The 22,719-nt window shown below is 38.5% G+C and overlaps 1 protein-coding gene across 4 annotated transcripts; it reads right to left on the reverse strand.

The window, feature by feature from the left end:
* Positions 1 to 2,538: 2,538 nt before the first annotated feature.
* On the reverse strand, positions 2,539 to 22,387 carry CHEK1 (checkpoint kinase 1). 4 transcript variants are annotated; one of them, XM_081535110.1, is made up of 14 exons: positions 22,318 to 22,387; positions 21,484 to 21,568; positions 19,540 to 19,763; positions 18,379 to 18,443; positions 18,215 to 18,284; positions 17,071 to 17,259; positions 16,550 to 16,654; positions 13,955 to 14,050; positions 11,564 to 11,672; positions 11,193 to 11,370; positions 10,473 to 10,604; positions 6,741 to 6,842; positions 5,254 to 5,328; positions 2,539 to 4,470 (listed from the first exon to the last, which is right to left on the reverse strand). In XM_081535110.1, exons 2-14 carry the CDS (start codon positions 21,546 to 21,548, stop codon positions 4,465 to 4,467), a joined length of 1,416 nt encoding a protein of 471 aa, XP_081391236.1. In that variant the 5' UTR covers positions 21,549 to 21,568; positions 22,318 to 22,387; the 3' UTR covers positions 2,539 to 4,464. The 4 variants fall into 4 exon arrangements, with proteins under 4 accessions (XP_081391236.1, XP_081391234.1, XP_081391235.1 ...); XM_081535108.1 differs by lacking the exon at positions 2,539 to 4,470 and having other exon boundaries at positions 4,655 to 5,328; XM_081535109.1 differs by lacking the exon at positions 2,539 to 4,470 and having other exon boundaries at positions 4,655 to 5,328; positions 22,223 to 22,387.
* Positions 22,388 to 22,719: the final 332 nt, after the last annotated feature.

Consider the following 22,719-nt stretch of genomic DNA (forward strand, 5'->3'; position numbering starts at 1 on the left):
GGGTTGCCGTGCCATCCTCCAAGGGATCTTCCCAACCCAAGAATGCCGCATTGCAGGGGGATTCTTTACCATCTGAGCCACGAGGGAAGCCCAATCTATTAGCTATGTATTTTGAGGAAATAAATTCAAATATGTTGTTACAATTGAAGGGTAGGGGAGTTTTGGCTTCCAATAATGGTGGATTATTCAGTATCACAGTATTCAATATCCAAGTCTATGTCCTGATCAGTAATGCTGAAGAAGCTGAAGTTGAGTTCTATGAAGACCTGCAAGACATTCTCGAACTAACACCCAAATAAGATGTCCCACTCCAGTATTCTTGGGCTTCCCTTGTGGCTCAGCTGGTAAAGAATCCGCCTGCAATGCGGGAGACAGGGTTCAATCCCTGGGTTGCGAAGATCTTCTGGAGAAGGGAAAAGCTACCCACTCCAGTATTCTGGCCTGGAGAATGCCACGGACTATACAGTCCATGGGGTTGCAAAGAGTCGGACATGACTGAGCAACTTTCACTTTCACTTTCATTATAGGGGACTGGAATGCAAAAGTAGGAAGTCAAGAAACACCTGGAGTAACAGGCAAATTTGGCCTTGGAGTACAGAATAAAGTAGGGCAAAGGCTAATAGAGTTTTGCCAAGAGAACGCACTGGTCATAGCAAACACCCTCTTCCAACAACATAAGAGAAGACTCTACACATGGACATCACCAGATGGTCAACACCGAAATCAGATTGATTATATTCTTTGCAGCCAAAGATGGAGAAGCTCTATACAGTCAGCAAAAACAAGACCGGAGCTCACTATGGCTCAGATCATGAACTCCTTATTGCCAAATTCAGACTTAAATTGAAGAAAGTAGGGAAAACCACTAGACCATCCAGGTATGACCTAAATCAAATCCCTTATGATAATACAGTGGCAGTGAGAAATAGACTTAAGGGACTAGATCTGATAGACAGAGTACCTGATTAACTATAGACGGAGGTTTGCGACATTGTACAGGAGGCAGGGATCAAGACCATTCCCAAGAAAAAGAAATGCAAAAAGGCAAAATGGCTGTCTGAGGAGGCCTTACAAACAGCTGTGAAGAGAAGCAAACAGTAAAAGAGAAAAGGAAAGATATTCCCATCTGAATGCAGAGTTCCAAAGAATAGCAAGGAAGGAGAAGAAAGCCTTCCTCAGTGATCAGTGCAAAGAAATAGAGGGAAACAATAGAATGGGAAAGTCTAGAGATCTCTTCAAGAAAATTAGAGATACCAAAGGAACATTTCATGCAAAGATGGGCTCAATAAAGGACAGAAATGGTATGGACCTAACAGAAGCAGAAGATAGTAAGATGAGGTGGCAAGAATACACAGAAGAACTATGCAAAAAAGATCTTCACGACACAGATAATCACGATGGAGTCATCACTCACCTAGAGCCAGACATCCTGGAATGTGAAGTCAAGTGGGCCTTAGGAAGCATCACTAGGAACAAAGCTAGTGGAGGTGATAGAATTCCAGTTGAACTATTTCAAATCCTAAAAGATGATGCTGTGAAGGTGCTGCACTCAATATGCCAGCAAATTTGGAAAACTCAGAAGTGGCCACAGGACTGGAAAAGGTCAGTCTTCATTCCAATCCCAAAGAAAGTCAATGCCAAAGAATGCTCAAACTACCGCACAATTGCACTCATCTCACACGCTAGTAAAGTAATACTCAAAATTCTCCAAGCCAGGCTTCAACAATACATGAACCATCAACTTCCAGATGTTCAAGCTGGTTTTAGAAAAGGCAGAGGAATCAGAGATCAAATTGCCAACATCCGCTGGATCATACAAAAAAGCAAGAGAGTTCCAGAAAAGCATCTATTTCTGTTTTATTGACTATGCCAAAGCCTTTGACTGTGTGGATCACCACAAACTGTGGAAAATTCTTAAAGAGATGGGAATATCAGATCATCTGACCTGCCTCTTGAGAAATCTGTATGCAGGTCAGGAAGTAACAGTTAGAACTGGACATGGAACAAAAGACTGGTTCCAAATCGGGAAAGGAGTATGTCAAGGCTGTATATTGTCACCTGCTTATTTAGCTTATATGCAGAGTGCATCATGAGAAATGCTGGGCTGGAGGAAGCACAAGCTGGAATCAAGATTGCCGGGAGAAATCTCAATAACCTCAGATATGCCCGCCAGTCTCCTGTTCATGGAAATCTCCAAGCAAGAATACTGGAGTGGGTATTCTTGGGGAAAGGAGAAGACTCCCTTCTCCAGGTGATCTTCCTGACCCAGGATCAAATCTGGGTCTCGTTCACTGCCGGCAGATTCTTTACCATCTGAGCTACCAGAGAAGCCCAAAATGTCTCTATTTACAGAAAACACAGAAGGTAGTTGAAACATGTGGAAACTGAACCACAGTGATGCAAATTCAGACTAAGAATTAGACAGTAAACCAGCTAGGTTCTTCTACCAATAAATTACAAGGAGAAAAAAAAATCAGACAGAGGGAGAACAAAGGGGAACTTACAACCGAAAGCAACTTAGACATCAGTCAATTTCTAGTACGGACTTTATTTCAATCCTGATTCAAAAAACTGTAAAAAGTAAGAATTGGAAATCTGAACACTGGATGGATATCAATGAAGACCCATGGGGAAAGGATAATCTTTTCACCAGTGCTAAATTAGATAGCCATATGGGGAAAAATGCTACCTGACATCCTATTATACACAAAAATCATTTTCAGGTAAACTGTAGATCTAAAGGTGAAAGCCAAAACTATACAGCTTTTGGAAGATAACATAAAAGAAAATCTTCATGATCTTGAAGTAGGGAATGAGTGTTTAAGTAGGAAACAAAAATTGCTAGACAGAGGAAGGTCTTAATTGGACTACATTAAAACTACAATCTTATATTAAGTGTGAAATGATAAGTCACAGAATGGGAGTACACATGTTGCTGTTCAGCGGCTCAGTCGTGTCTGACTCTGTGACCCTATGGACTGCAGCCCACCTGACTCCTCTGTCCATGGGATTCTCTAGGCAGGTATACTGGAGTGGGTTGCCATGTCCTCCTCCAGGGGATCTTCCCAACCCAGGGATTGAACTTGAGTCTCTGATGTCTCCTGCATTGGCAGGCAGGTTCTTTACCACTAGCACCACTTGGGAAGCCCTATTTTGTACATACCTGCTGAATTAAATAGGAGCTGCTGAACTGAATTCAGAGTATGAAAACCATATCAAGGATGATTTCTCGAGTTTTGGCTTAAGAAACTAGGGGGCTAAATGTGGCATTTATTGAGGTGGGGGACACTAGGGAGGAGTAGGTTGGAGGACAGGAATCAAAAGTTGTATTTGGTCAGGAGATGACTATTAGTCAAGGGGAAATGTCAGGTAGCATGGCTGTAAAAGTCTGCAGTTCAGGGGAGAGGTCAAAGCCAGGGACAACTTTCTTTATCAGAGTTAGCAATGGTTGGCTGACAATTCTCTCTCTTTTTTTATTCTTTTGGCCATGCTGTGTGGCGTGTGGGATCTTAGTTCCCCAACCAGGGATCAAAACCTCACTCCCTGCGGTGGAAGCTCGGAGTCTGAACCACTGGACCGCCACAGAATTCCCTGGCTGACAATTCTCAACAACAAAATTTCTTATTTGAGAATGTACTGGCTTAATTCTTAGAAGTTGCCTATAGGTTTAAATTTATTCCTCCTCTGGGTTGTTGTTGTTGCTCAGTCACTCGTGTCTGACTCTTTCCGACCCCATGGACTGCAGCACACCAGGCCTCCCTGTGCTTCACAATCTCCCAGAGTTTGCTCAAACCTATGTCCATTGAGTCGGTGATGCCATCCAACCATCTCATCCTCTGTCGTCCCCTTCTCCTCTTGCCTTCAATCTTTCCCAGGATCAGGGTCTTTTCCAATGAGTCGTTTCTTCGCATCTGGTGGCCAAAGTATTGGAGTTTCAGCTTCACCATCAGTCCTTCCAATGAATATTCAGGACTGATCTCCTTTAGGATAGACTGGTTGGATCTTCTTGCAGTCCAAGGGACTCTCAAGAGTCTTCTCCAACAACACAGTTCAAAAGCATCAATTCTTCAGCGCTCAGTCTTCCTCATGGTCCAGCTCTCACATCTGTACATGACTACTTGAAAAACGATAGCTATACCACACACAATAATACAATTTACCAAGATGTACAAGATATGATAAACTCAAAAAGTTTCATGTTCTTGGCTTCAGACTAGAATAACTGGCTAATTTTTATAAATCACCAAGAAACAGGAATACTGGGACCCAATCTAACACATTCAAATATTAATATAAATTTCATTGAAAGAATGAGATCTTACTAAAATTAACAGGCAAAAAAAGCCAGGAATCAGACCAATTTCCATTACTTACTTACATCTCCACCTTCTTTCATTACTTACCACCTAGGAGTTTAGTCACCAATGAGTTTATAGAGTTAGTTATTCATTTTCAAAATAGAATTTATTTCTGTAATAAAGAATTAAAATATGGCTGTGAAAGTAGAAAATAATATAGAAAAATATTTAAAATGTGCAACAGTAATTTCGAGTAAAGATAGTTAAGCACCAGAGTTTATGCTCAACTTCTATTTGAAAGACCAATCATACATATTAACTATACCAGAAAAAAACATACATACTTGCAATTTTAATTATTGTTCAAAAACAGCTTTATGTACCTGGTCAGGCCCTTTTAAGTACAAATCTTGGGGTATACACTTTGAAGCTGGCTTCACTTCACAGACTGACTGATAAATTTACTGTCCCACTAATAACAAGGTGTTTTTTGTTTTGTTTTGTTTTTTTACTAATTTATCCATGTGATTAAGTCAATGTGCAGGAAATATGTACTTTTTAGATGGAACCAAATGTTTTGGTAGAATGGGACAAGAGTATAATTTTTCATTATATTGGTATAAAAGCTGGTAAACTCATGTAACCCCAGAGCATAGTTTCCACCAGGCGGGTCTCAATTCAGACGCTAAATGCAAATGAAGGAATATCTAAATGAATTCTATCCACCTTTTCCCCAAAGTTTCAGTTGTAGTTAAGATACAGATGTTATTTGTATGAAGAATATACAAAAGAATTGGAAAATATTTGGCTAGAGGGAAGACAACTCTTCAGGGACTATTGTTTGCAGTTTGCAGAATAGATAATCTTCTCTAGGAAGAATAATGTCCACATAGCAGCACTATATTCACCAGGAATCCCAGAACCAGTGGATCTATCATGTGACAGGAAGCCAAACCTTCTGGCTGCTCACAACATCACTCAGCTTCCCCTTGATCTTCAGGAAGTGTCTCTTGAATTCCAATCCATCACCCTATATTAGGAATAATATCCAAAACTCATGTTAAAAAAAACGAAAGGCTATGCCATAAAATCAAACTTTCTTTAGTGGTACGTAGAGACAAACATCCATAGATATGTCCAGCTATCTTCATCTTCAGGTCCTCTTACAAAGACAAAACACCTTCATAGAAGAAAAGTGAAAGTGAGTCGCTCAGTCGTGTCCGGCTCGTTACAACCCCATGGACTATATAGTCCATGGAATTCTCCAGGCAAGAATACTGGAGTGGGTAGCCGTTCCCTTCTGCAAGGGATCTTCCCAATCCAGGGACTGAACCCAAGTCTCCCGTATTGCAGGCAGATTCTTTACCAGCTGAGATACAAGGGAAGCCCACGTAGAAGAAATGGCTACATAAATAATTCTGACTTGACTTTGGGCCCATTACACTGGGCCCAGAGAGCAGAAACCAATGGCATCTTGTTCGTTTCAATTGTTGATATCTCTGGACCTATGTCACTGTTTTTCATAGGCATTGGGAGTTTATAAACTAAAAATAAGCTACACGACTACACTTAAGTCTTGCCAAAACACTGTGGCAACAAAGCCAGTGATTCAGTTATGAGAAGGATTTCACTACTCTAGGATCTTAATTTAATTCCATACCAAGCATCTGGACAATAGTATTGCAGCAAGCTGCCAATATAAAGAAAGTGACCAACTCTTCCAGCCTCATTTAGAGCCATGTACAATCTTTCAGGAAATAGAGAAAATGCTATTTTGGTCTTATGTATCAAGGGCTTTAAAACTATAACCTCAGAATCACTAATTTCTAAAGAAAGAATGAGAAATGTGAATAAAACTCTGTGTATGAGTATGAATCACAAAGTAGCTTGTAACAGTTAAGAGGTTCTTTAACTATAATGTGCAAGCATTTTGACAAATCACAATTTTTATGAAAAATACTATATATAAATTCAATAAGAAAAAGCTTAGAATGCTACAAAATGCCAAAGGTAATTAAAGATAAAAATAATTTATGACTGTTTTTATTTTCTTTGTTATTTACAGATTACACAAAAAACAAAAACTTTTAATAAGTAATGTTATTTGAAAAACTCTTTTGGAAGAATAGATAATGACAAGAACAAATGTTCATATAATATTAAATAAAAAAACAAGTTAACATATATCTAAAATATAATGCCAGTAAAAAAAGTCTCCACATAAGTGTATTTCCATATAGCATGTATTATAAGTAATAGTAAGGTTACTCTAATACAATATCAAAAATAAATCTGTTTTCTACAGATGATAAAATCAAACTTGATTCTTACTTTCTTCTTTACGCTTTGTATTTTTTAAAATTTCTAAAATGAACACGTAATACTTCTTCAAAAATAACAAAACAAAGTCTTATCTCTTAAAAAATGTGCTAATCTATCTACCTTAGAAAGCCGGAAGTCAACTAAGATCTTCTCATCCATTTCTACCAGATTCACTTTGAAAATCAGCTTATTGTTTCTTCTGTCAGTTGTTGATACAGTAACCTAAGACAATAAAAATAAGGTTAATGCATATATGTGGGTAGAAAATACTCTAAATAAAAACTATAATCTCAGTTCAGTGATACTGCTGCTGCTGCTAAGTTGCTTCAGTCTTCCGACTCTGTGCGACCCCATAGACCGCAGCCCACCAGGCGCCCCCGTCCCTGGGATTCTCCAGGCAAGAACACTGGAGTGGGTTGCCATTTCCTTCTCCAATGCATGAAAGTGAAAAGTGAAAGTGAAGTCGCTCAGTCATGTCCGAAACTCTTCATGATCCCATGGACTGCAGCCTACCAGGCTCCTCTGTCCATGGGATTTTCCAGGCAAGAGTACTGGAGTGGGTCAGTGATACTACTGGGATGCAAATTCGAGAAACGCTTCTCTAATAGGAACAGCGCCATCAAACATCCCATTCCTTCCAGGACTTTCCTCTCCCAACGGGTACGTGTGTCCACCCAGATCGACCTGTAAACAGGATGCAGCGCCATCACTGGGGATTGCGTCTATGTGAACGCTTAGCAACAGAAGAAATTTAGTGTTTTATCAAAATACAACTAAAAGAAGAAACTGAAGAGAATGAAACCAGAATGAGAGGGAAAACAAGATTATTAAAACGGAAGAAAGAAAAAGAGAGCTAGGTTTTCGGGTAAAAAGCTACAATGATGATCAGAAGATGGTGAAAGTTCTAAGAGGTCTTTCAACTTCCACTTTCAGGGTTTTAGAAGCACAGGCTAGAAGACTGACATGGAAAGAAAGGCCCAACCAACAGCCAGCACCAAGACCCCAAAGGTGGATGAGGCTGTCTTGGACCACCAGCCACAGAAAAGCCATCAACTTCAGCTGGATGGATAAGCCCAAGTTAGGATCAGCAGATTTGTCTAGCTAAGCCCATCCCGAAGTAAAAAAACATTTTTAATAATTCTCACCTCACACAGGGAGGGCTTTCATTAAAAAGAGACAATAACAAGTGTTAACAAAGATGAAGAGAAATTGGAACCCTCATACATGGCTGGTAGGAATGTAAAATGGTGCCGCTGCTTTGAAAAATCATTTGGCAGTTCCTCAAAAGATTAACACAAGAGTTACTGTATGCCCAGCAATTCTGATCACAGGTATATACCAAAGAAATTGAAAACATCTCCTTCTGGACTGAAACTGTGTCCCCTCAAAATTCAGATGTTGAAGCCCTAATCCTCAATGCCTCAGAATGTGACTATTTTGCAGATAAGACCTCTTTAAAGAGGTAGCTATTATTGTTGTTCAGTTGCTCAGTTGTGTCTAACTCTTTGCGACCCCAGGGACTGCAGCATGCCAGGCTTCCCTGTCCTTCACCATCTCCCAGAGCTTGCTCAAATTCATGTCCATTGAGTGGTGATGCCATCTAACCATCTCATCCTCTGTCGTCCCCTTCTCCTGCCTTCAATCTTTCACAGCATCAGGGCCTTTACCAAATAAGTTGGCTTTGCATCAAGTGACCAAAGTATTGGAGCTTCAGCTTCACCATCAGTCCTTCCAATGAATATTCAGGGTTGATTTCCTTTAGGATTGACTAGTTTGACCTCCTTGCAGCCCAAGGGACTCGCAAGAATCTTCTGCAGCACCACAGTTTGAAGGCATCAATTCTTTGGTGCTTTAGCCTTCTTTATGGTCCAGCTCTCACATTCGTACATGACTACTGGAAAAACCACAGCTTTGACTATACAGACCTTTGTTGGCAAAATAATGTCTCTGCTTTTTAATATGCTGGCTAGGTTTGTCATTGCTTTTATTCCAAGAAGCAAGTGTCTTTTAATTTAGAGGTGACTAAGTTCAAAGGACACCATTCAGAGGGCCCTAATCCAATTTGACTGGTGTCTTCATTAGAAAAGGAAATCAGGATACAGAAAGTGACAGATACAGGAGATGTGTGCACAGAGAGGACAAAGCGTACGAGGAGACAGCAAGACAGTGGCCACATAAAAGCCAAGGTTCCAGAGGAAACCAGCCCTGCCAGAACCTTGGTGTTGGACTTCAGTGTCTAGAACTGTGGGAAAATAAATTTCTGCAAATAAACAAATAAATATCTCCTAGTCTGTGGTATTTTGTTATGATGGCCCTTGCAAATTAAAATACCTGTGTTCACACAGAAACCTGAATGCTCACAGCAGCATTATTCATAACAGCCAAAAAGTAGATATATCATCCCAAATGTCCATCAATAGATAAATGGTTACACAAAACAGTCTATCCACATAACAGGCTATCATTCACCCATTAAAAGGAATAAAGTATTGATAAATGCTACAACATGAATTAACCTTGAAAATACTATGTTAAGTAAAAGAAGACAAGCACAAAGGGTCATATACTATATGATTCCATTTATGTGAAATGCCCAGAAACAGGTAATCCACAGAAAGTATATTAGTGGTTGCCAGGGAGGAAGAAATGAAGAATGACTGCTAATTGGTACAGTTTATCTGGGGGGCAGTGGGAAGTTCTAGATTTAAATGGTGATAATTCCACAATCCTGTGAACATACTTAAAACCACTAAATTGTACACTTTAAAATGGTTAAAGTGATAATTTTTATATCATCTGAGCTTTATCTCAATAAATCTACCTAAAAAAAAAAAAAAAGAGTAAGATATTTATATAAGTGAGAGGATAATCAGGCTGGCTTCAGGTTTCCTCATAGTAACATTTTCCACTAACTTTTAATTTTGAAAGCTTACAAATTTACAGAAAAACTGGAAGAATCCTACAATAAATAACCACAAACGTTTACTGGCCTTATAAACCTAGATAAGCATGTTTACTTTGTTTTTACGTGATTGTCTTTTTTTTATAGTTTTTAAACCAAGTTATAAATCACATACACTTTACCATGTGTCTCCTGGAGACATTCTCTTACAAACCACAGTATTATGATCACACCAAAGAAATCTGACACTGATACAAAAACATTATGTAACATAAAACTCATATTCAAATTTTCCCAGTTGTTCTAATAACATCATTTATAGCTTTCTTTTTCTTTAAATCCATGATCTAGTGAAAGATCATGCGTTACATTATTCATCAAGTCTCTTTAGTCTCCTTTAATACAAAATATTCCTTTCTCTATGTTTTTCACGATATTAAGACTTTTGAAAAGCCTAAAGACAGATCAGAATGTCAATATTATAAATATGCTGTAACAATATAAACAACAAAAATTGGCAGTTGGGAGCAGGGAAGATGGAGGAAGCATGGAATTATTAATGGATCCATCTTTCACAGAAGGACGCTGATTGCTGTTACAATTTAAGTATAATGCATAGTTTTAAAGAAAATAAGACTTGAATCTCTTAGTATTTGTAATAACCTTAGAGAAGTCTTCTTTTAAGAAATACTAGTTCTTAAGGAAAAAACATTTTACTTAAATTTCAATGGTTTCATTTTCAAATTAAACTAATTGTCATATTTTTAATATATACAGAAAATGATAGCACTTTTAAATTTATTTTTAATTGAAGGATAATTGCTTTTAGTATTGCATTGGTTTCTACCAAATATCAACATGAATCAACCATAGAATGATAGCTCTTTTTTTACTCAAATATTTTAAATTTTTCTTTAGGAAAAGATCTAACAAAAATCAATGAAACATACCTGATTCATACAACTTTTCTTCCATTGATAGCCCAATTTCTCACAAGTCTCTTTCAGGCATTGATAAGATTTGTCTGCATCCAATTTGGTAAAAAATCGTGTCATTCTTTTGACTAAGCGCTGCCAGGGGTTCTACAGGTCAAATAGAGGAAAGCTGAATAAATTATCAGATTTATCACCCAAAGTAATCATACTATAGCTATTTGGCCTGAAAATTCTTTTTTCTGACTTCAGATTCTTATACCTAAGTGTCTCCTCTAGGGAATTCCCTGGCAGCCCAGGGGTTAGGACTCTGCTTCCAGTGCAGGGGGCCAGGGTTCAATCCCTGGTTAAGGAACCAAGAACCTACACGCCATGATGCAGCTAAAAAAAAGAGAAAAAAAAGTCTTGAGTCTCGGGATTTCTCTGGTGGCCCAGTGGCTAAGACTCTGCACTCTCAATGCAGTGAGCCCAGGTTTGATCCCGGGTTAGGGAACTAGATCCCACGTCCTGTAATGAAGATTGAAGATCTTATGTGCCACAACTAAAACCTGGTGCAGCCAAATAAATAAACATTAGGAAAAAAAGTCTCCCCTAATTCTCTCCTCCATGTCAAAAAAGAAATCTGTATCAAGTGTTAATACTGTATTTCTTAGATTGACAAAAAAAAAAAAAAAAAGACTTTAAGACAATAAAAAATAAAGAGTTGTCATTATTTATTGAGGAACTAAATTCCTTTACCTGTGAGGATCCTGGAGTGCCGAGCAATTGACTATTCAGAAGCATGTGATCAGGACAAGTAGGCTGGGAAAAGCTGATCCCTTGTACCAGTTTGTCAATGTATGAAGGGCTGGTGTCCCATAAGGAAAGGCCTGTCCGTGGTTCTGGCTGAGAACTGGAGTACTTCACACTTTCTTCACTGAGGCATTACGATATGGAGAAAAATATACCTTTAAATAAAGTGCTTTAGGCCTTTCTTACATGGTATTATGATTCTCACACTGAAAAAAACTATTCACCTTAAGAAAACATTATCTACATGGATTATTTTTCATGGGGACTATTGTATCCAACAACTACTTGATCTTTTATTAATTATTAACTGATCTTACCTAGAAGCACAGTTTACTGGAGAGAAGTCCAAGTTGGATTGAATATGCTTAGAGAATCCACCAGGAGACTCTGATACGCCACCAGAAGTAGCCCGGGGCCTCTTTGCCCCTAAAAGAGAACATAAATACAAATGCTTTCCCAGTTTGCAACTTGAAGAAGTAAAACCATATCTAAATTCATTTTTTAAAGACAAAATACTTATACGATAGATAGTGGCTCTTCCTACATGATTTTATGAGAAATGTGGTTAGGAACTTCTGACTTGGATTCACTTGTCAAATTGTGCAAACTACACATTTCATAAATCTTGACCTATAAGTATGTTCCAAGTGCACGGTGTCAATGTTAAGGCAATCATTTTAATGGTACCGTTTTTGGTAAGAAAACAATGTTCTCTGAAGACTGAGAGACCCAGCAACAGGATCAAAATCTTTTAAAATAAAAAATAATTTGTGATAATGACAATGAATGTTATGAATCTGCTCTACTCAACCTTCTTTGCTCCTAAGAGTCAATTCCTAGGTAGGTTGATAAGAAGTCCAGGGTTTCCGAGGAGGAGGAGAAAGGGGTCTGGGGCTCTCAAGGAGAAAGGACAAGCCTTCTTTTCTACATTGCTTTGTCTTAGTCAATATAACAATGTATCTTGCCCAATGACATGTTTCTCCTTAACAAGAACCTTTTGACTAATCCTGTCATCTTAAAATGTGTATTATGGGGATGGGTCTGGTAAGATCTTTCTGTTGTTTGTTCTAATCTTGTTAATTTAAAATGCATGTTGTGGGAGTGGGTCTGATAAGGCCTTGGTAACTGGTGGGGTGTGTGTGTTTGTGTCTGTGTGTGTGTGTGGCACTCCCCTTCCCCCTCTAATGTCTCTGTCAGAAGCTTCCTCTGTCCCTTTTCTAGTTTAATAAAACTCTGCTACACAGAAACTCTTGAGTGATCAAGCCTGGTCCCTGGTCCCTAAGTTAAATCTTCTTTGGAGATCACGAATTCAAGATTGTTCACCGTAAGCTTTCACTCCCTTGGAAAAGCTTTACCGAAAATAATCTTTATAGAGAATAGGATGCCACTGTAGATTCACAGCTACTCCCCTCCACTGGATCCTCACCCCTGACAGGCTATGCTACATTTCTCTAATCAGTTTCCTCTTCCTTTCCCCATAATGATTCTTTCAAAACTTCCATACTCCTGCCAAATTACCAAGACACCCTCCAACACTTCATTACTTACATATATCTCCCATTTCTGTCATTGGAAGCACCCTCGATTTGCCACTACCAAATCTAACTTACTTGCATTCCTACCTGTCCTCTCTTCCCTTCCATTCTCCCATCAAATGTTCATTCCTCTACTTGAAAAGGAGCCCATACCCTCCTTTCTCCTTAGGGACTTTGCTGCTCTTTTATTATCTCTCTCTTAGACTTTTAGCTTCCTCCCCCCAATTGGATCTGGTGGCTCAGTGGTAAAGAATCTGAAATTCTAGAAAGATCTTTTAAAACCAAATATATAAGCATGTCATTTTCTTGCTTAAAATCTCCCAAAAGGTTTTCCCACAGCCTTCAGTTAAAGCCCAAGATTCTTAGCATGGGTTATAAGGACCTCCATGGCTTGGTTCCTATCTCCCACCTCATCTCAAATCTCTCTCCCTCCTCTCCTTCTCTGCTCACTTATTCACTCCATGAACATTGATGAAATGCCTACAATGGACCACACATTGTACTAAGCACTGGCGATGTAACGCTGAACAAGCCAGACATGGTCCACGCCACACATGCCTTCTCTCAAGCTCCTCAAATGCACTACTTTCTAACCACCAGGTCATCCCTGATGCTGCTTCCGTGTTTGGAATCAGCCACTCGTCTTGCTACTCATCTGGCTAGCTCCCCTTTAATCTTCAAATCTTAGATTTAATGTTGTTTCCTCAGCAAGGTAAGCGTTCTCTGTCACTTAAGATTAGGTCAACTACTGTATAGCTCAGAGAATTCTGCTCAATGTTAGCTGGCAGCCTGGGTGGGAGGGGAGTTTGGGGGAGAATGGATACATGTGTATGAATGGCTGAATCCCTTCACTGTTCACCTGAAACTGTCACCACATTGTTAATCAGCTATACTCCAATACAAAATAAAAAGATAAAAAAAAATAAAAGACTTGGTCAAATTTTTAGCTACAGTACTCTGATTTTCTACTTTATAATTATTAATGAACTAAAAATTATTTTTTATATTTCTGGTTTTTGTACTAGAGGCTATCATCTCCATGAGGACAGAGACCACAGCTATCTCGTGTTGTTGACTTATGCTGACTTTACAAGTACCTTTTCTTTCACAGAAAAAAAAAACAAAAACCACCTTTTTTTTTTTTTTTAAATACTTGTATTTTAAGCATATTACCTTTCTTGAGTGGTTTGTTGTACCATCTATCTTTCTTGATGTCTGGGATGGTAATCCTTACTGATGGGTTCTCAACTAGGATTTTATGTAGCAGAGCTGAAAACAAAATATTAAGACAACATTTACAATAGTCATGCAGATTAGAAAAGCCTATAGCTTGTGGTGTAAAACACACATTCTCTATTGCTCTCCTTATGTCCAAATATTACTTCTGGGGAAGAGAAAACAAAGCGACTAAATTTTTGCTTGAATTTCATGCAATTATTCCTTGCTACTGTCTATATCTTTGAATATTCTTCCCAGATCAGACTCTCAGTTGTTTGCAAATAGAACAAGAACCAGGTGGAAATGCTTCTCTCCACTCGATATTTACACAAAGATACTAAAAAAAAAAAAAAAACAAAACCAGAAAACCCCTATTTACACAAAGATGAAAAAAAAAAACCTCATCTATTTTCAATACCAGACTTCATTGTTCTAACATGTCATATTAAGTTCTCATTCACACAATTTTATAATGAAAATTTACTTTCCAATAACTTTTTAAGAGACTGTAATAAAAGCAACCATCATCCTAAGACCTTAATTATATTGATAAAAGAATTCATACATCTCCCAACACCAAAAGAATCTTCTAATGGACCAAAGATTTAAATGGAAAACAAAACAAAACAAAAGCCATGAAAACATAGGTAATTTTTTTCTACTGCTGAGGGTAGAAAAGACCTTTTCAAACACAACAATACAGTCAGAAATCAAAAAGTACACGATACTAGATTTAAATAAATATAAAACTTCTGTATGTCAAAACAGCATAACAAAGTAAAAATACATGACAAACTGTCAAAAATATTTGTAACAAATGCAATAACATAATGACACTAATATTTTCTTAAAAACTTCATATAGAATAAAAGGGAAACTTCCTACCAAAAATGAGCAAAATAGACAAGTCCACAAAAATAGACAAAAAACTAACAAATCCATAATGGATGTACAACTTCACTGATACTAAAGTTATAATAAAAATGTTAAAGTTAGAATATATTTCTTATAAGTAGGCCTATTAGATTAGTCAAAAAGAAAAATGTTTAAGGGGCTTCCCTGGTGGTCCAGTGGTTAAGACTCCCTGATTACACTGAAAGGGTACTGGTGGGAAAACAAAGACCCATATGCCTCAAGGTGTAGCCAAAAAATAGCTTAAAGGTAAACTAGGTAGACTGTGATGAAATGGTACAAACTTTCTGGAAAACAATTTGGCAAAGTAAACCATAATAATTAAACACTGTACACATCTTTGACCCTGCAATTCCACTTCTGGAGTTTCACTTTAAATAACAGAGGTATGTAGATAGCATATTTAAAAGCAGAGACATTACTCTGCCAACAAAGGTCTGTCTAGTCAAGGCTATGGTTTTTCCAGTGGTCATGCATGGATGTGAGAGTTGGACGGTGAAGAAAGCTGAGCGCCAAATAATTGATGCTTTTGAACTGTGTGGTGTTGGAGAAGACTCTTGAGAGTCCTTTGGACTGCAAGGAGATCCAACCAGTCCATCCTAAAGGAGATCAGCCCTGGGTGTGCATTGGAAGGACTGACATTGAAGCTGAAACTCCAATACTTTGGCCACCTCATGTGAAGAGTTGACTCATTGGAAAAGACCCTAATGCTGGGAAGGACTGGGGGCAGGAGGAGAAGGGGACGACAGAGGATGAGATGGTTGGATGGCATCACCGACTCAATGGACATGGGTTTGGGTAAACTCCAGGAGTTGGTGATGGACAGGGAGGCCTGGCGTGCTGAGATTCATGGGATCACAAAGAGTTGGACATGACTGAGCGACTGAACTGAACTGATGTACAAAGATTAAAGTATATGGATGATCATCATATCTCTTTCACAACAGTGAAAAATTAAGAAAAAATTCTGAATCTCTAAAAAGGTGAACTGGAGAAGTATAGTAAGGCATGTCCATATAGCAGAATACCATCACAGCTTTTAAAAACAGTGATGAGGAGGGGGAACACATGCAAACCCATGGCTGATTCATGTCAATGTATAGCAAAAACTACTACAATATTGTAAAGTAATTAGCCCCCAACTAAAATAAATAAATTTATTAAAAAAAAAAAAAAAAGAAAATCACATCAGAAACAAACAACAACAAAAAAAACACTGATGAATACTTACAAGTATAGTCATAAAAAAGTGTTCACTTAGCATTAACACACACACTCACACAAAGTTTACAAAATAACATGTATAGTGTGATTTTTTTGTGTGTGAAAACAAATATACTTATAAATAATATACATATATACATATATAACAAACATATATACTTACATATTTTTTACTACAAAATACAGAAGCAGATATCAAAATATTAAAGGAAGCTATTTCTGAATACTAGAATTATACGGTTGGATTTTTAATAATTTTATTTATTATTTTTCTACTTTATCTACAAAGATCATGTATTATTTATATAATGAACTAAAAGTTAAAAAGAAAAAAATATGTTAGAAAAAAATGCAAACAGCACTAGGCTTCATTATTCAGGAAATCAGTATTTTACATCAAGATAACCCAGTTACCTAGAGGAGCGGAATCAATTTTTTTCCAAGGGTTGAGGTATGTTTTCTTTTCTTTCCAATCACAATATTCCTGACAACTATCACTAGGCTGGTCCCACGGCAATTCTAAAAAGGAAACAAGACTCGGTTTTCTGAATGTTCAAATCATTGTACAGTAAAGATTTTAAGGGAAAATAATCAGTGACACAAATCCATTAAAAGTTTTCTTCAAATTAATTAAATATGGTTTAATGGTTTAAGAAATTTTAAAGACACTTCTGAGATAAATAATCCACTTCTGCCTTACTATTTCCAAAAGTATTCACATAATTTTAAGAGAGAGCTACTGTGAAATTTCATTTAATAGCTACACATAAATCATTTTTTTAAATCTTTGGGATTAAAAGTTCCAACTTTGTTATAAATAGGTTAATATTAAAATACTATCACATAAATATGGACCTCCTTGATTTATTTATTTTGGTACAGGAAACCTGGCTTTCCAAAGGACAGAAATTTTATCATGATTAAACAGCTCTTACCTCCAGCCAACATTGCAGTAAGTACTATTCCACAGGACCAAACATCGACTGGCTCTGCATGAAATTCTTTTCTCTTTAGAAGTTCTGGAGCAACATATGGTAAAGTACCACACATCTTGTTCAACAAACGCTCCCGATTATTATGCCGAAACACGGTTGCCAAGCCAAAGTCAGAGATTTTGAGGTTATCTAAGTCAAAGGAAAACAGGATGGCACCGAATGAGAATGTTTTGTAAATAGGTATACTTAAAGGGGCTTCCCAGGTGGCACAGTGGCAAAAGAATACACCTGCCAATGCATGAGACTTGGGTTCAGTCCCTAAGTAGGGAAGATCCCTGGAGGAGGAAATGGCAACCCACTCTGGGGTTCTTGCCTGGAGGATCCCATGGACAGAAGAGCCTGGTAGGCTACAGTCCATGGAGTCACAAAGAGTCAGACCTGACTGAGTAACTGAGCACACACACAAATACTTAAAGGAGTCAAAGTTTACTGGAAAACTGCTGGTGTTATTTCAGATTTGTGGGACTTCTCTACCTTAAAGTGATCAAAAATAAACTGTAATAAAGAAGAAATAAAAGACATCATCATATAACTAAAACTAGAAAAAGGCCTCATGGCTTCTATTAACTTAAGACAAATACTGTCAATATACAAACAGCATGGACCAGGTTAAAGGAAGATCCTGGAGTCAAAAGGGTCTTCTAGAAAAGAGCACTTAAACACTGGGGGCAGAGCCATGTCCTCACCCGGCTGTGCAGAGGCAGGAGGTATCGATAATATTCTAGGCACACCTTTCTCAGAGATGTAAAAACCCAGCTGGATGGAAGGAAGCACATAAAGACACACAGAAACTCAAGATCCACAAACCTCCAGAGCTTCCCATTAAGGTGGCTATGTTTATAAAAGGAGGAGGAACTCTGTACAAAAAACAAATAAGAAGAGCAAATTTCCTAACTTCCCATCTTTAAGACACACAAACTGTAGGCAGAACTTTCACCTTAACTATCCTTACTGAATATTTACCGTAACTGAGTGGCAAATTAAGAAGCTGCCCTGAAATTTCAGTAATGCAAAAGCCTTGATTCTGCCTTTGTATGGCTGTATTAAAATGATTTTGGTAGCAGTGACAAAATGCTAAACTTACCCCTTTCATCCAATAGGAGATTTTCGGGTTTAATATCCCTGTGAGTTATTCCAATACCATGCAGATAAACCTAAAAGAGAAGCAGAGGGAAGAATACCAGAACTGAGTAACTTATTTCACTAAGACTAATTTTAAATAAAAGTTAAAGAGACCACTGTACCTACCACCCCTGCCATAAGTTGATGGAAGAACCTCTGAGCATCTTGTTCAGGCATGCCTATGTCTGGCTCTATAAGAATTAATTGTGAGAGTTAGTTTATCAGGTAAATATAGTCAGGCATCAACCACACAGTGTCCTAATTCTAAAGTTAAACATCTGTGATTGTACTTTTGCAAAGAGAATCTAATGCTTACAATGAAATGATTCTGGAGTCCACTAATACATATTGCTAACAACTCACATTTCCCCAACTGTTAAGTGGCAAAAATAAGTTAACATCACAGGAAAATGAGAGAATAACAAAATATAACCCAAATCGAGAATGCAAGATATACGTTGAAAGCCCTGACCTGTACTACTTATGATTTACTTGATATCCTTCAAATTCACCCTTAATTTCTTCTAAATGCTATGCCAATATTTTTTCTACTCCTGAAATGTAATTGTCAAAGTGGAAGCCTAGGCAAATCTAAGCTGATTTCCTAAATATTTAACAACAAATTTAAATTTCATATAATTTCTCCCACCACAAAGCCATGCATGTCTGTGAATTGATTTCTTTTTATACTCAATTCTTTTCTGAGATATATTTTTTTGGAGATTCTAATAATCACTTTTTAACTATTAATACAACATATCCAAATAATAAATTTAGGTCCACAGAATATATTTTATGTACTTTTTGGTATTCTTTAATATCAAGACTTTTAATCTTAAGTAGCAAAAACAGTACTTAATATATATATATTTAAATCCTATAAAATTCTCAATTATTTCACTTATATAAAAGCCTCTTATTTCAGATCTGTAAATGAATGCAACGATTTCATGAGACTAGAATGTCTACAAAGAAAAAAATTGCATAGGCATACAATATATTGCACTTATGATACTTCACGCACCAAGAAACCACAGCTTATCATTCTTAAATTCTACAAAACAGAAATGCCAACCAAAATCACTTATACAACTTGGGGAAAAATTTCTTTGATGACTCTACATATGCATTCAGTGTTGACATAAGTTGCAAAAACAAAAAATTTACTCCAGTTTCACTATTGCATAAGCAACTCTGAATGGACAGTGAACAAAGAGAAGCCCCAAGATTAAAAGATAAATTTAAAAACTTTTTTAGCAGAAGAATTATCTGAAATTTTTTCCATACCTATTCTATCAAAAAGTTCTCCCCCACTGCAGTACTCTAAAAATAGATACTGGATATTGCCTTCTCTTCTGTGACCATAAAATTTCACTACATTCTCATGATTTAACATTTTATTGATACAGATCTCTTTCTTAATATTTTCTGGACAGTCTATGGCACGTTTCATATCCACAATCTTCACTGCAACTGCTTCTTCAGTTCTTCTATTCACAGCAAGTTGAACTCTTAAAAAGAAAAAGGAAGAAATACAATATTCCAGACATTTGAACTGTATTTCTTTTAAAACTTACATAACTCATCCAAAACTATTTTACCTTTATTACTTCCGCCACCTGGAAGAAACCATGCGAATGGTTTCTGCCATGTCCTCAACAGATAATACTCCTTTCTGAAATGTGAAGTATAATAGCTAATACTCCAAAGAAGTCATTATGTTGTACGTCCAAAATTAATATATAAACACTTGATAAATTAAAATGGAATAACAACAATTCTAGGCCACATCACACATATACATGCTCTATTCATTTCTCTTCCAGTTTTACTGAGATATAATTGACATAAAGCACTGAAATGATTATCACAATAAATTCGGTGACAATCCATCATTTTCTACAGATAAAAAACTTTTTAAATAGAAAAAATCACTTCCCTTGTGATGAGAACTCTTAGTATTTACTATTTTAAATTTCATGTATAACATATAGCAATGTTAATGATATTAATCATGTTGTACATTACATCCCTAAAACTTATTTATCTTATAACTGGAAGTTTGTATCTTTTGACCATCTTCATCCAAATCCCCCTCCCCCCACACCCTGCTCTGATAACCACAAATCTCATCTCTTTTTCTGAGTCTGTTTGTTTTTGAATTGACTTACAATGCTGTGTTAGTTCCTGTTACAAAATGGTGATTCCATATTTCTATACATTTCAAAATAATCACCACTGTATGTCTAGTTAGGATATGCTACCATACAAAGATATTACATAATTACTGACTATACTCTCCAATTGTACATTTCATACTGGAGACTAATTTTGCAACTAGAAGTTTGTAAGAGTATTTCTCTCCTCCTCCCACCGCCCTCCCTTCTGGCAACTACCTGCTTGTTTTAACTCTGTTTCTGTTTTGTTGCCTTTGTTCATTTGTTTTGTTTCACCTAGTAAGTGAAACCACACAGTATTTGTCTTTCTCTGTCTGACTTATTTAAACTTAGCATAATACCCTTCAGGTCCATGTTGTCCCAAATGTCAAGATTTCATTCTTGCTCTATTCATTAAATTTTAATAACATTACCTAACATTTATTAATCTGATAGTATATATGTCTATGGTAAATGCTCTAAGTACCCACAGGATATGTACTATTATTGCCATGTTACAGCTAAAGAAACAGGCACACAAGGATATTAGGAAGCTCATCTAGGGCCTTCCTTGGTGGTCCCCAGGTTAAGACCCCACCCCACGCTTCTACTGCTTGGGGCACAGGTTCAATCTCTGGCCCGCCTCCCCGTAAGCAAGATGGCACGGCCAAAAAAGAAAAAGCTTGCCTAAGCTTCACAAAACAAAGACCAGTAATGGGGCTCCCGAGTCTGTTCACTTGCTCATTTAACCACTATGTTTAAACCCCAGGAAAGAATATATGGGAGAAGAAACCGACTTCAGAAATCTCCTCTAAATTTTAGGGAAAAAATGTTTTGCTTTGCTCTGTTTTGTTTCCCGAACCCCAAAAAAATAGAATAAGAAAAAACAAACAGTTAACCCTTACAAAAGATTGTGTAGCTTCAGTTTCCCAAAGTTTTGGAATTTGCATGCAAAGATCTGTTCTTTTGGGCGCCACAGTGTTAAAATAAACAATTTCAGAACAATGAATATGTACTCAAAGGAGACAGAAAACTAAAGCAAGTGTGAAGGCGGGTAAAACGGACTCAGACTCACTCTCCATAGGCACCTTCTCCCAGGGTTTGCACCAAGTCCCAGTCTTCCACAAAGGGCACTGCCATGACTCCACTAAGTTCCGCGGCTGTAAAAGCAGGAACCCAGAAAAGACGGTAGGTGAGGATGAGCTTCAATCATTTCTAAAGCCTCTAAGCTCCGCCTCTTGCCGTGATTCCCCCAAGATAAATCACAGCTCCTGGTTTCACATCATCCGTATTTTATCCAAGTCTTTTAAAGCATGAGCAAATATCCTAAACTGCGGCATTTGATTGATAACTCGCAAGCCCCACTGCCACGCAAACCCGAAGCTGAAACCCCGCTTTCTAGGCGGCAGAGGAAATGTAGTAACAGCGCTGAGGAGTTGGCGACCAGTGCTGTACGGTGGGGACTAGTGAAGGGGGGGAGAAGTGAAGTCTCGGGTTAGAGTAAGGGGATGAGGGCTAGTGGAGGAGGAAATAACCGCGGGGACCGCAGCCACTCCTCCCCACCCGCTCATTCCCAATTCCCACCCTACCCCGTCCCCAAGGCCAGGAGACCGGGGCGGGGCCAAACTGCCCCAAGAAGCGGAAGGAAGGGCTGGGTGGCACGCGGACCGCCGGGCCCCAAACCTTGGGGGCTCCCAGACAGCAGAGGAGGCTTCTCTCCAGTCTCTGTACAACGGGGACCCCCGCCACCATACTCCTCCACCCTCCGAAACCACCCCTCCGAGGCAGCCTCTCCGATCCTTTGGGATCGGCACCGAGAACATTCTGTCGCCGTGCCCCCCCCAAATCATGTAGTCCCCGAACTCCAGCTCCAGGCGCCTTTCCCACTCTACCGGCCGCCCTTCCTCACCAGGCCGTCCTTTGCCCGCCACCACAGGAATCCAAATGCAGGGTTTTTCCCGCCAAAACTTGCTGGCGTCACATTGTCGCAAACGCGCGCTCCCTTGCCGTAAAGCAGAGAAGTGCGCGTTCCCAGCCCGGCGGATCCGCAGCCGGGGCCAGCCCCTGGGGTCAGCGTTGGCCTTCCGTGCCAGCGGAGACCGGCAGGACCAGGGTTACTTTGGAATCGGGACGAGATCCTGGCTGAAGAGGTTTCGGACCTGCGGAATGCGTCGGTTGCGAATGACCTCCGGGTCCAAACGCGAAGTGGGACCCGGTCTGTGACTCCGCCGTCCGGCCTAGCGCTCCCAGGGAGAGCGGCACCGCGGGGCTCGCTGCCCGCCCCCCCCCGAACCCCCGAGCACCTCGCCCC

This window comes from Giraffa tippelskirchi, chromosome 10, assembly GCF_054371585.1.
Source record: "Giraffa tippelskirchi isolate mGirTip1 chromosome 10, T2T-mGirTip1v1.2.pri, whole genome shotgun sequence".
NCBI lineage: Eukaryota > Metazoa > Chordata > Mammalia > Artiodactyla > Giraffidae > Giraffa > Giraffa tippelskirchi.